The following is a 15,556-nucleotide window of genomic DNA, read 5'->3' on the forward strand; positions in this document are numbered from 1 at the left end:
AGGAAGCCGGAGTGCCCGGAGAAAACCACCGACCTTCGATTGGAAAACTGACAATCCTAGTCAATTAAGATTGGAGTCGAGTGCACCCGCACGAGCGGGGTTCGAACTCACAACCTCAGTGTTGACTGGCTAGTGATTTCAGTAGTAACTACTTAGACCACTTGGCCACCGAGGCCTCATATATATGTCTTTGGAAAACAATATTCTAAATACTTCTTTATGTTTGGAACAACTACAAATCTCTGTGTTTCCAGATTGAAAAAGTGCGGGAAAGAATTTTATTTATCTCTTTTAATTGATAATTTTAATTTTGCTTAATGTATATAGTTTTTAATTTCTTGACTCTTCTGATGAGAATTTATCCCACATCCTATCTTGATTTATCTTTTCTCATGTTTCAGATTTCAATTATAAATTTACAAACATGATATGATATGTATATATAGACTTTGCATACCTTGAAGTATTAACTATATTTTCAGTATTACTTGAATTTATATACATCCAGTTACTTAAAAATGGTGGATTCAGACAAGACAGAAGATGAATCGAGCAAAGGGGCGTGTGGATATAATGGCTATCTAAAAATGAATGGTGAACCGTCACACTATACAAAAATGGAGCAAGCTCCACCTCATCCGACTGATCAGAATAAGTTCAATGAAGATATCGACCATAACAAAAGCCGCTACATCAACAAAGAACAGTTGTGTAAGGAGAAATCTTGTTATATCGAACTTCAACCATTGAGAGTAAAATAAGATTGTGATAATGTCATATCACGTCAAACAAAACCTCAACAACCTCAACAATATAGTAATACTTCCACATACAGTCAAAGAAATGATAACACAGTTACTGAGGATTCGAATACACATTTCCCTGTTTCCACTCCCATAATTAAGGAGAGGATCGATATCTGATAATAAAGCGGGACCAGACGACGAAATGTGAAATTTATGTATAGTAAAGGGAGACACTTTTTGTGAACAAAGAAAATAAATCATGGCCTATTGATAAAAAATAACAAATAATTCAGCAATGTCATAAAAACTGTTGTTTTAATATGATTGTGTTATAATTTGTTAACAATTACATGGCTCTATTTTTTATCATGACTAAATGAATGCTGATAATAGACTTTTTTAAGCATCAGACAGATTTAAACGGATAATAATTCGTCAACATGCAAATATTGTTTTATTTATTTTGGTGTGAATAGCTATACTGTGGGTTTCACAGTGAGTTCGCCTACAGGGTTTTTGATTTTTGTTTTATGTTGTTTGTTTTCATGTGTGTTTACTGTTTGGTCTTAAATGATCTTGCCTTATATTTTTATTCCCTATATGTATGTTAAAGTTAAGATAAAAAATCAGCTAATTCATTTATATGATTTTATGTTTATGTTTAAAGCAACTATATGCTCAGGATATTTTTGTTTATACACAGTTTTGATTTAGAAGAAAAACCGACATGGTTAGAAAATACAAATAACAACACCATTACAAACACAATTCCATTTTAATATTCTTCTCATGGTTAGAAAATACATAAAATAACATCATTACAAACTCAATCCCAATTTAATATTCTTGTACGTGTCTATAAATAAAACACATATCTTATTTTTAGAAATTTACCTGTGGTAATATAAACGTCACTTTTTGTGACGTTGATACATTCATTTGACGCACAGTTCATATTTCGTTTGTGGTGTCCTGGTGTGCTGTCGTAAATTCATGGGAGGTGTCCGTTGTTATTCTGCGGTTTACCTATTATGTCTGTTTTGTTCACGCATCGTTGTAAATATAATGGAATTTGATGCGACTGTCATACAAGTGAGAGGTTTAGCGCTATAAAACCAGGTTCAATCTTCCATTTTCTACATTTGAAAATGCCTGTACCAAGTCAGGAATATGACAGTTGTTGTCCATTCGTTTGATGTGTTTTATCATTTGATTTTGCCATTTGATTAGGAACTTTCCGTTTTGAATTTTCGTCGGAGTTTAGTATTTTTGTGATTTAACTTTTTACATGTTGTAATGTACTATTATATTATTTATTTATGTATTTCTCTGTGCTGAGTGTTCTTGCGTTTGTTTGTACTGTACTCCTGTCACGTAGTGTTGTCATTTCAGCGGTATTTTTAACATTTTTGTCATACTAACGGGAGGCTAGCCATAAAACCAGAATCAACCCACCATTTTTTCTTAAAATATCCTGTACCAAGTCAGGAATATGGCAGTTGTTATCAGACAGTTTGTTTCTATGTATGTTGGCGTTTGCTTTTTTTGTAGTTCAGTGTTTATGTTGTTCCGTTGTTTTCCTCTTATAGTTTGTGTGTTTCCCTCGGTTTCAGTTTGTTACCCGGTTTTGTTTTTGCTTAATCGAATTATGACTATTGAACAGCGGTATACTACTGTTGCCTTTACTTTTCATCATAATTCATGTGATACCAATTTTGGCGGATTTCATGAATAAACGTAAACCAAAAATTCAAATATCCATGTATACTTTGGCAAAACCACGAAAATATATATCCACGAAAACACCATTTTTCCTCAATCTACGAAAATAAATGAATCCACAATATTTCATTTTTACATATATACTTCATGTTGTACTCAGTGCAAAAGGAGTTTCGATACATCATTATATTTTGGTTGAGTGTATTCAATATTTTCTCGAATGATCGAGTGGTATTAATCAGTAATAGTTTTGGACACTGATTTAAATTCTCATTTTGAATTTATTACATTCATACATTAGATTTATTTCTTAGTTTTATATGACAGGAGTCAAGTCAGAAAAAAATGTAGTGTTTACAGTGTATTTTTAAGTGATTGAAGTTTTATATAATTATAATAACTTTTATTTAAGTCTACCATAACATAATTAAGAACAATTTGTATTGTTAAGGTAAATATACTTCCCTTTTCAGTGTGTTAATAGTAACAATTTGTCTGGAAATTTATGTAATAGACATTATTTAATTCATTCACATGATACGATATTACAGAGCTGGTATTTCTTATCATGATTTCCTGGATAGAGGGTTGCTACTCACAAGGAAGCTGTTAAACCAAGAGTTCCAATTGGTGAAGTTGAAATCATTCCTTCGTAATTTTTACTGACGCCATCACGAGTTGACCGTTATGGAGTATCCGTTTCATAGATTACAACGGATGTGTTCCAATTGTCGTAACTACAATCCCGTTCCCTTTTCCCCGAATGTGACCCACCGAATTAGACTTATTACCGGGTTTGTACTAATATTAGCAATACGACGGGTGACACATGTGGAGCAGGATCTGCTTACCCTACCCATTTTTAGTGGTGTTCGTTTTGCTCAGTCTTTGGTTTTCTATGTTGTGTTTTATGTACTGTTGTTTGCTTCTTTGTCTTTGTCATTTTTTTAGCCATGGCGTTGTCAGTTTTGTTTTCGACTTATGAGTTTGAATTTCCTTTTGGTATCCTTGGCCTCTTTTTAAAACATAAAACATGTTGGTGACATTTTGACTTCTCCATTCTTTGTCTGTTATGACTACAGGTTAAAAAGCCATTTTACCAATGGTTCATTGTTTTTTTAAAAGATTTTTCCTTATCTGATTAATATGAATGACTTTATTTTCTTTACCTGATACGAATAAAAAATTAGATGCATGTATAATGTAAGTCAATTAGACATAGTGTGAAGTAATATTTTATGAATACCTTCCATGAGGAGTGAAAACCGTTAGTAATTATGGGAATGGTCTTTCATACAACTATTTATTTTTATACTAATCTTTATTATTTAATTTTTTACTCACATTTGTACTTTTGTGAAATGTATATATATTGAATATTTATTCTAACAATAAAGCGTTCGAGAACCTCTTGATTTGGCATTTATTCAGTTGATAAAACGGGAACACAATTTAAATAACAAAAGATATCATAATTGGTTTTCTTTTGTTTATGCGAGATAGGATTTGAACTTTAAACAGTACTAATGGTTAGAAAGAACTAAAACTAGATAAAAAATAAACAGTTAACTATATTTTTATAATTGTATTTCAAAAGGATATATTTATTTGAAAATGCAAGATGTTAATGAGTGTAGAATACTAATTGAAAAGAGATGCTAGTTTTTATATAGAATATATTATGTAGAGAGTAATTTTATTAACCCATTTGTATTTTCCCTGGCAAATGGGACATTTAAAATAAAGACAGGGACTTCTTAGGGTCTATGTATTCCATGTGATTTGAAATAAAAGATATTATTCATGCACAAAAAAATGAATAAAAAAATAAAAAACATCACTTTAATTCAACTTTTTATAAAAAAACAAAATCCTTTCCTAAGGCATCAAGTCCCTTGATTGATTTCTTGTACACGATAGCTTGTTAGTACACCTTATGCTTGCTTTAAAGAAAACATCAAGTTAGTTGAAAGAGACTAATAAGGGTATTTGTCAAGCAATATTTGTAATGCATGTAGAATATCATAACAATTATCACGCAACTTTTGTACATTATTGATTGATTGATTGATTGGTGTTTAACGACATATCCAACACTATTGTCTATTTCGTGGCGGTCAAGTTTTTATTGGTGAAGAAAGCCGCACTGTCCAGAGAGAGCCACTGACCTTCAGCAGGAAAACTGGAAATCCTTGCCGATTGAAATTGGAGGCGAGCGCACCTTCCAAGTGCGGGGCCCGAACTCACAACCTCAGTGTTGACAGGCTAGTGATACAGTGGTTGAACTACGTAGAGCACTCGGCCACGGAGGGCCCTTTTGTACATTAAATGTGGAGGATATTATTATTCAAAATTGACACACATATAATCCAGTTGATCTGCGGTCATTAGCTGAGAGCTGATTTTGGCAGATAGTAATCAAACTACAATTCAAAAGAACGAAACAATGTTATTTGAACAAAGATATTAACATTGAATCATGAAACCTGTTAACTAAATAGTACAGACAAAAATATGTGGACCCATTTAAGTAATGTTCAAATAAACCCAGAAGACGTACACAAAATATGGTTTGATATATCATGTCTATTAGAAAGTACAACAGGCATCCTGTATCTGACTCATCAGAAACGGCACCGTCAATCGATTGGACATAAATAAAAAAACTTAACCAACCAACTTTTTACCAAAACAGTTATGCAAATCTAGTAAAGGGCTGTAGTTACCAACCTTAGGATAAAGGATAAGTTTATTATGTTTTACTAGTAAATCATTTCACATTCGTACGGTCAATGACCACACTAGAAAAGGGGCTGAAGATACCAAACTCACAAGTCGAAGAGAGACTGACAAAATCAGAGCAAAAGACAAAATCACCGAAAAGACAAAAAACAGACTACGAAAACATAAATAACTAAAGACTAAGCAACACGAATCCCACAAAAGCCGTGGGTGATGTTCCAATTACCATCCAATATTCCTGCCACTAATGTTACCAAGAACTAAAAACTGAAGAAAAAAAAATCAACTTAAACGGAAACAATATCTTACGCTATGTAACAATCAGGCGAGAAATTTCAGTGTGCATACCATTTTCTCGTACTATCAAAGATATAAACTTAAGAAGCGGTTACATTGTAAATAGAACATCACTGTATAATTTAAAAACTCCAGTGAATAGACTAAACAATAAAGCTTTAAAAAGGTTTTCATAGAACAAAAACTTAAAATGTCGGACAAACAGTTAACACGAGTGTTTCTACGTTCAAAGTTCCTAATTAATTAAATCATAAAACATTTTCAAATTGAATATCATTCGTAATGTTGTTTTAAAAGCGAAATTTGAGCATAACAGAACAACACGCCTGATCTGTTCATGGCATATAAACAGGTAACAATGCCATTATCAAAGTAAAGAATCTCAAGTGTCGAATGTTACTATTGGACAGAAAATTCATTACAAAGAAAATTGAGCATCATGAGCATGAAACAAAAAAGAGGCGGACAGAACTCAGGTACTATGGGAAAACTTTAAAAAAAAAAAGACGGAAGATACCAAAGGAACATTAAAAACTGATAAGACGAAGATAAACTGATAACTGAAAATGAGAAAAACAGTGGTGACTGCTGAACAAATTTTTGACATTTTTACCTTTTATGTCTGTTTGTTTTTCTCACACTTTGTTGTCAATATAATGAAATTTTATGCGACTGTCATACAAGTGAGAGGTTTAGCTAGATATAAAACCAGGTTTAATCCACCATTTTCTACAAAAGGAAAATGCCTGTACCAAGTCAGGAATATGACAGTTGTTTTCAATTCGTTTGATGTGTTTGAGCTTTTGATTTGGCCATTTTATAATGGACTTTCCGTTTTGAATTTTCCTTGGAGTTCGGTATTTTTGTAATTTCATTGTTGACAACGCAAAGGCAAAATACGAAAGACGAGGAAAAGACAAACAAATCTACAGAACATTATGTAGAAAACTAAAGACTGCCTATCTACAACCCCATTAAAAACGGGTCTAGTCTTTTTAGTGATGCTCAATTGATTATTACAACCGTTGACCCGCTGATATTACCGAAAGGAATAAAATGTATAGCCAAAGCCAGAAAATGGTTTAGGCTTATACACGAGAGAGATTCATTCCATAATTTCAAAAGATTTTGTAGATCTATCACAGCAAAAAGTATATCCATATTTTCATGCCTAAAATGAAATATTGCGCTTCTGGGTTGTTGATATTTGCGGGAACTATCAGTTCAGAACAGGTCAAACGATCTAGCAGTAGAAAAAATACACTAAACCATTACAATTAATGCACATTTCAACAATCAAATTAATATCTGTTCGGTGAGCTTCGAGGCCAATATGTGACCATCCAAAATCTTTTACAACGTTGACGAGGTGATATAACCAAAAGGGAATAAAAGTATTGTTAAACAAGGGCGATGATTCAGGAGATATTTGCATGAAGGAGACGCACTCACTTATATTTAAAAAAAGTTCATAACATCACATCTCATAAAATATTTTTCGGGATTTTTGTGCCAGCAATAAAATACTGAGTTATATTCTTGGGCTTGTATTTCCTATCATGATTTCCTTGATAGAGGTTGTTGCTCACAAAGAAGCTATTAAACCAAGAGTTCCAAAATGAAGTTGAAATCATCTCTTCGTAAATTTTACGGACGCCATCACGAGTTGGTTGACCGTTATGGAATAAACGTTTCACAGATGATATCGGATATGTTCCTTATGTCGTAATTACAATCCACTTCCTTTTTCACCACGAATGTGACCTACCGAATTAGACTATTTACCGGATTTGTAATAACATGAGCAACACGACGGGTGCCACATGTGGAGCAGGATCTGCTTACCCTTCCGGAGGACCTGAGATCACCCCCAGTTTTTGGTGTGGTTCATGTTGCTTAGTCTTTAGTTTTCTATGTTGTGTCTTGTGAACTATTATTTTTCTGTTTGTCTTTTTATTTTTTTTAGCCATGGCGTTGTCAGTTTATTTTCGATCTATGAGTTTGACTGTCCCTCTGGTATCTTTCGCCCCTCTTTTACTTGGCTGGTCATAAACTGGGAGCAAAACGTCCAAGTGATAGTACTAGCATCAAATGGTGCATACTTTACTGCACAAAATGAAAAAAAGAAAAAGAAATCTATGTAGTAATGGGGTTTGATAAAGTCTTTGCAACTGTAACTCATTTCGTTGACATGACGTCATGTCATACATATTAGGGATTTGATAAAGCCTTTGCAATCATGACTGATATCGATTTCATCACAGATGGCTGATACATCATGATTGCCATTACTTGTATTACACAAACAAATGTATTTGTATTTACTACTAAATCAAGACGACAGTACCTTACCGATGTTCAAATCTCATAAGTCGATTTAAAAAAAGATAAATTAAATACTGTGGATTCATTTATTTTCGTGGGTACCAGTTTTCGTGGATTGAGATTGAATTTTATCTTACCTCCTATACATTTCTAGGAATATGATTGGTTAAAAGTGTCCGCGTGGAGACCATGTATATTCCATATAAGGTTAGTAGGGAGGCGGGGCTTATTTCAATACACGTTTAGTAGTGGAGTTACGACTTTGACACTATTTGATTATTAAAATGTATTGAAAGTTCTGTTTAATATTGTGATATCAAGGTTAATGATATTAAATTGTTATTGTTGACATTAGTTTTTTTGTGCATACCAATGGAATTAGGTTCTTAAAATTGAACACTTGAACACTTTAATATAAAAATAAGAAGATGTGGTATGATTGCAAATGAGACAACTCTAGTATAAATTCAACAAATAAAGATAGTCGGTAAGATAAATTCGTTACATAGTGTGCTAGTGACCTAATACGATATATACGGGGTCAGAAATTCCTTATGGGATTCGAGCTTCGCGCTCTCACCCCATATGGAATTTACTGACCCCATATATATCGTATTAGGTCACTAACACACTATGTAACTAATAGTTTTTTCGTGGTTTTAAAAATATTTTCATATAAGAATATGAAACAAATGTACTTCATTAAATATCAAATTATAATATATTTAAATTAGTGGTTTAACTATACCAATGAAATATTTAAAGCCATACTAAGACATTGGTAATAAAACACATAAAATCAACATTGTCTTCAAAATAAATGGATGCACTATCAAATGTAATGATTAAGTTAAGCTACTTATAATGACCATTGATGTTTAGCTGGACGTTAACAAACAGATATCGGAAATCTGTAAAAATAAGCAGCAAAACAATTAAAAGGATTGGACCACACTTAAATAAACTAACAAAAAATACAATTTCTCCCTTATTCATCATGTCAACCCTAAGTTACTGCCAGCTCACATGGCACTTTTGTAGCGAGCGCAACACCAACAAAATTGAACAAGAATGCACACGCTAAAATGTCTCGCCTGCTTTACTAACTCTTGATTTTATCTTGATAGTCCTAAATATAAAGTTTTACTACAAGTATCGCATAAACTTTACAAAGAAAATGAGGTCAAGGTCAGATAAACCAAGCCAAAAATGCATGTACACCTTACAATCATTCCATACACTAAATATAGTTGACGTGTTGCTTATAGTATACAAGAAACAGACCAAACCATGAAAACTTTATAGTGACCAATGAACCATGAAAATGAAGTGAAGGTCAGATGATAAATGCCAGATAGACATATACACCTTACATTCATTCCATACACAAAATTTAGTTGACCTATCACTTGTGTAAGAAAAACAGACCAAAACACAAAAACATTGAGCAATGAACCATAAAAATGAGGTCACGGTCAAATTAAACCTGCCAGTCTGACATGTACATCGTAAAATATGTCCATACACCAAATATAGTTGACTTATTGCATACAGTATGAGAAAAACAGACCAAAACACAAACTTAACTTTTACCACTGAACCATGAAAATGAGGTCAAGGTCAGATGACATCTGCCAGTTGGACATGTACACCTTACAATCATTCCATACACCAAACATAGTAGATCTATTGCTTATATATCTGAGATATGGACTTGACCACGAAAACTTAACCTTGTTTACTGATCTATGAAATGAGGTCGAGGTCAAGTGAAAACTGTCTGACAGGCATGAGGACCTTGCAAGGGACGCACATACCAAATATATTATCCTATTACTCATAATAAGAGAGAAATTTAGATTACAAAAAATCTTATCTTTTTTTTCAAGTAGTCACTGAACCATGAAAATGAGGTCAAGGACAATGGAAATATGACAGACGGAAACTTCATAACATGAGGCATCTATATACAAAGTATGAAGCATCCTGGTCTTCTACCTTCTGAAGTATTAAGCTTTTAAGAAGCTAGTTAACGCCGCCGTCGCCGGATCACTATCCCAATGTCTTGCTTTCTGCTACAGAAGTCGCAGGCTCGACAAAAACTTCAAGAACGATCGCAGATTCGTTTGCAATGACTATAACAACACATACAAACAATTACTTGAACAATCTTAACTTCCAACACAAATCAGACGGATGAGAACCATGGCATTAGAAACCTACAAAATTGTGACAAAATCCAGTCCTGAGTTCTGACACAATGTGATTAATTTCAATGATAATATGTAGAATTTTAGATATAAACTCACAGTTGATATTCCACGACCAAGAACTACAAGGTTTGGCAAAAAGAGCTTCAGCTTTGAGGCAGCAAAGTTGTGGAACTCCTGGCCTAAGCATGCACAGAGTCTCTAAACTTTTGGACAATTCAAATATTTTATTTCAGCATGGTGTTCTTCAGATAATAGCTTCTGTAGCTCATGTAGACAATAACTTTGCTGCCCCACAGCTGAAGTCTTCTAGCCTCCAATGTTTTGTTTTATTTTTAGCTCTTATTTCAATTATTTAATAGTGCTTTTGTCTCTTTATCAGCTTTTTTGTAAAATGTGCTTTTAGTTTGCTTGCTTTGATTAATGGAAGATGTTATGCATGTGCTTTATTTATATGTGTGCTGTACTCTGCGTTTTTATGATTGTTATTTGTTTTTTAAAACATCAAGTCGGTTTAAGAGTCTACAAAGCTTATGGTACTATGTTAAATTGTACATATTTTGTCTGACTCTAAGAAAAATTTACTTACTTACGTATTTACTAATAAAATCTACGAAAATTGGTATCCACAAAAAAAGAATGAATCCAATAATAAGAAAAATATCACGTTCTATTTCTGTATCAATGTTTTATTAATTTTTTCTATATAAATAATTAATATAAATCATATCATTAACATCATACTTAACTGTATAAATACAATCAGACACATATAACTATATGTCCTTATTACAATAACTCAACTATGGTATTTACAATACAAAGAGTCTTCAAAATTATATCTGATAAGCTGCTGTCATATAATTGTTCAGTTTTGAATATTTGTACAATAACAAATTTTTTAAAATATGTGTACTGGTAATGCTACAATTTGAGTGACAATCAAACAATCTGTCATTCACAGATGGAATTGAACACAGAAAACAAATTTGATTGTATTATTGTGTTGCAAGTGTACAGTTTTTGATATTGACAAATATAAAGAGATAATTTATGTCCTCATCTGTGTCACACTTTTTGTCAATCCACAACTTCTTGAAAATGGCTTGCCCAAAGTCAACTCCTTGCAAACAGCTGGACAAAATTCAACCAAACACGCACAGATTTAATGCAAGCTTACAAAAATATGCAGTGATAATTACTTGTGATACAAATTGTCAAACAATTCTATCAATTCTATTCGTCTATCAAGATGCCCATTGAATCATCAAAAACCTCCCTTCTTAATGATGCCACTATATCTGAAAACTGGAAAAACTAAACTTAAATAAGCACTAAATTTTAAAGCTAATTTAAAAATAAAAATCTGTCCACATGTAAAATGAAATAATTGGATCTTTCTCGTAATAAAAATTAAACAAAGGATGCCATTAACACACGAAATATGTCATTTAAAATAAACAATTAATAAAACTTAAAATAACAAGGCAGCAATGTTTTTCTTGACAATAAATATAAAGCAGGGAATAGAATGTGTTTTTATCTTTCTGTCCATATAAGAATGGCTTGGTCCTTTCATTAAACCAAGTTGCAGTATGATTTCACCTCTTCAAGCTAGTGTTCCTTGACAATCTGTTCAATCAGACAGCCAATCACTAGAATTGGAGGGTAAGAATGTTTTTATTACACTGCACTAGCTTCATACTAACAAACATTCACATAAGCAATGAGCTAAAAATATTAACCAGCTAATCAGTTTTCAAAATATTTTGGTCAGTTGGTATTTGGAAGGAACCTAGATTCACAAATATGCAATGTAATAAAACAAATTGGACGCAACTTCAAGAAAAAAAATATATATGATCATAGTCATTGGTTAATTTTGTCATTGAAACACTGCCCAACATCTCCTTTTATTCACATAAACTTAACATAAAACTTTCAAGATTATATAAAAATATCATTACCTTTGAAATGGTTCTAGATTTGAGTCTAAGTTTTTACTGACATCTTTTAAAGTACTCATTAAAAATAGATATCTTCTCCTGTTCATGCTTCTGGTCATTTAATTTCATGAATTTCATGAAATCCTGAATTTTTATTAAATTAACACATTGTTGTTTCTCTTGTATTAAAATAAGCAAGTTAAAGGTTAGGGAAATTATTTAAAAAAACTCTCAGGTTCATTGTTAAATTGCATATTCTTTTTTTTATCAAAGTGTGATGAAAACTTAAAGCTTGTTTTAAAAAGATTTACATTGCTGTTTACATATTCTCTATGTTATGATTTTAAATTGTGTTGGATTTTTTTCTGTGATGGCTTTAAAACTTTATTTCATTTTCACATCTAATCTTAACAGATATATAACTTGTTATGAATATTATTAACAAAAACAAAAGGGGGAGGGGAATCAATCATGTAATTAACCAATCAAAATTATGTATTTTGAAAATTATTGATTTTGCGCTTTGATACAGTTTGTCATATGTGTCTATAGAAACAATATTATAATACAAAGGTCATGTCCTACTGTATATACAATAAATAATTATGCCATTATGTAGGATATGTTAATATAAATGTTGTATATATTGGTTAGCATGTTTGGCAGTGATTAATGCTACAATGTACAGGTCTACTGACATTACTTAAAATACATATCAAATACTTAAAATGCATTAAATCGTTTATAAAAACAGTAATGTTACAAATGAAAAAGTATCATGTATTTCATGTATAAAATCAACATATCATAAATACAAAAATGAAACATAAATATGAATCTGATATTGATATACAAGTAACAAAAGGCACATACTATAAATGTGTAATGCAGGTCAGTGTAAACTCATCTAACATAAAACCAGTTGGACTAAAACAGTTCACCATCAATTAACATACTCAGTAATCATACATCTTTTGTAAAAAAAAACTTAACCGAAAAATTGAATGTTTGTAAAACCACTTTTTATGAATAATGCCATGAAAATATAATATAAATATAAAATATGGCAAGATTGGCCGTAACTACAAATCTTTAGGTTTGGAGGAATCAGGTTAATTTGAATTAAAACTTAACATTGTCATCATTTTTGTCATGTAAAACAATTCTTTTATAAAAACAAAATTGCTAAAATTTTTACATACACTTAATACATATGTTCAATGACTTCCTTGTATTTGTAAATATCCTGATGTCAGATAAAACAAAGGTATAAACATAGAGTTCTATATGGTCCCTTCATTTACATAATAAAAATGAGACTGGTATCAGTACTCTTAAACAAAATGTTAAATATCAATCAAACTTCCCTATAGAGTCATGTCCTATTCCCTCATGTCGATCGAGTAGGATTATTATTATTAATAATATGTAAAATTAGCTTGCCCGGGTTATCAAGTCATGTGAACCAATACAAGAAGTTACCCAGCAAGAATAATAAGCAAATGGATATACAGAATTATCAATGAAACTAACCATTAACCCCCCAAAATTAAATAGAACAATATATGAATTAAGTGACCACTGTCACACATGAATATAATATTTGGTAAATAGCATGAGGTCAACATGGTTTATAACATATTTCAAAACACACACAAACCAAACATTCATGAGCATGGTCTTTACTCTATCTACTCTATACATGATCAGTACATTTCTATTTGTGATTTATAGACTTTCAATGAATAAAGTCAAACATTTTTGACAATCTGACAGTCTATAATAGTTTATGACAACTGAAATTGTCTTAGACCAGTGGAAAATGTCATTCGCTTCAGCAACCTATATTCAATTGCTACTCTACCTAACTCTGAAAATGTTTGTTTTTGCAAATTTGAAGAACCAGTTTAATAAATGTGTCCTTAAATCTGTGTCATTTAAAATCAAGCATTAGCACTGGGTCCTTAGCAAAGTGGAATGTGTTTTTATAAAAAGTACAATTAAAGGTGATCAGACACTTTTCAAACAAAATTAATAAAAGACAAAGAATTATAATTTATGCATATTAAAAGATGCCTGAAGTTATAAAACATTATAAGCAATATGGATTTGCATGGGAGCTAAAATAAATTCTAATATTATCAAATGAAGTGACTAGGGATATATAGAAATACTTTCAGTTTTTGTTTGATTTTTATTAACTGACTAGATATTCAATCAAGAAATTCTTTAATGATTCATTATTTTATGTGGATGGTGGGATTTTCTATGGAGAACACAGAACCGAATGTGCAAGACCCTTAAGGGTAGTCATAGCAACTAAACACACTGTAGGAGAAGTGGAGAAAACTCAAATTTAAAGCCTTATATATCAACATAATATTTAACTCTATTTAACAGTCAGGTTATTATCAATTTAGCCTTGTATAAAAATGCAACCCCCAAAACAATATTTATTATACATACAAGGTATAAAAGATAGTGTTTATAGTCATTTCAAGTTACATGTTTCTCTCTTTCGCTCTTTCTCTTTATTTTTTTATGTATCCGTATTCATAGATTATCGTTGATCATCTCAATGAGATTGATTTTCTCGCTTGAGCCGGTACAGCGAAAGTGAGAAAAGCAATCGAGTCGAGATGACCAATGATAATCTGTTTATCGCTATTTTACCTATGACGACGTTGGGTCAATTTCATTAGCAACGCCACGTGTCCCCTTAGTTTCTAGCGATAATTTTCATATCACTCGACTCCACTGAGAAAGGGAATTATCAGTCAGCAAGATCAAAGGGAAATTTTGTAAAAAAGCGATAAATATATATATATATATCAATATGTTTGTACAACCACTTTTTATGAATAATGCCTTGTACATATAACATATGGCAAGGTTGGACAAAAGTCTTTATGTTTGGAAATGAAAATAATAATTCATCAATGAATCTGGTTAATTTGAATTAAAAATGATAGTAAATTAATCCAATAATGTCACTTCAGTTCTCTTCTTGTCTCACATCATATAATGTGTACTGATGGGCTGCTGTCTGTATGACTTATCCCATACAGCAATCTACTTTTCTACTTACATTATGTAAAGTAAATAGATTAGGTTTTAGATTTAAAGACAATTATAGCAAAGGTGGTCAGCATTTGTATTATTTTAAACAAAAATCAGTGGCTAATAGTGTTGAGCATTTTGTATCAACATTTAACAAAGAATTAAAAAAAACATGGTAACAGACATAAAAGGAGATGTCAAATTAGTACAAACATTTTTTTAAACTAACAATTCTACTTTTGAAGCATTTTGTATTTCTCTTCCTCCTGTACTAAGGGTCACCACCATGTATATTGTACAACTTGAATGGTTACACAAATCCAAAATACATTTTACCTACTTATACACTAAAAATGAACACATTAACTTTATCATATCAAATGGTCCTCAAATATTTTTTATGGCACATCTTTAATAATTTTTATAAGAATTCAATCAATTAACATACACTGTATATGACCCTTCGACCCATTAATACTAACTTGATTCCTGTTATACAAAACTAAGA

At 31.6% G+C, this 15,556-nt stretch overlaps 1 protein-coding gene across 1 annotated transcript in view; it reads left to right on the plus strand.

Moving 5' to 3' along the window:
• LOC127726461 (vascular endothelial growth factor receptor 1-like) overlaps nucleotides 1-3,883 on the plus strand; it is a 49,336-nt gene extending 45,453 nt beyond the window's left edge. Inside the window, exon 21 of the mRNA XM_052233839.1 lies at nucleotides 483-3,883. Within this exon, the coding sequence (XP_052089799.1) occupies nucleotides 483-761 (279 nt within the window). The 3' untranslated portion in view covers nucleotides 762-3,883. The remainder of the gene's footprint in view (nucleotides 1-482) is intronic.
• Nucleotides 3,884-15,556: the final 11,673 nt, after the last annotated feature.

This window comes from Mytilus californianus, unplaced genomic scaffold (assembly GCF_021869535.1).
Source record: "Mytilus californianus isolate M0D057914Y unplaced genomic scaffold, xbMytCali1.0.p SCAF_17, whole genome shotgun sequence".
Classification (NCBI taxonomy): Eukaryota; Metazoa; Mollusca; class Bivalvia; order Mytilida; family Mytilidae; genus Mytilus; species Mytilus californianus.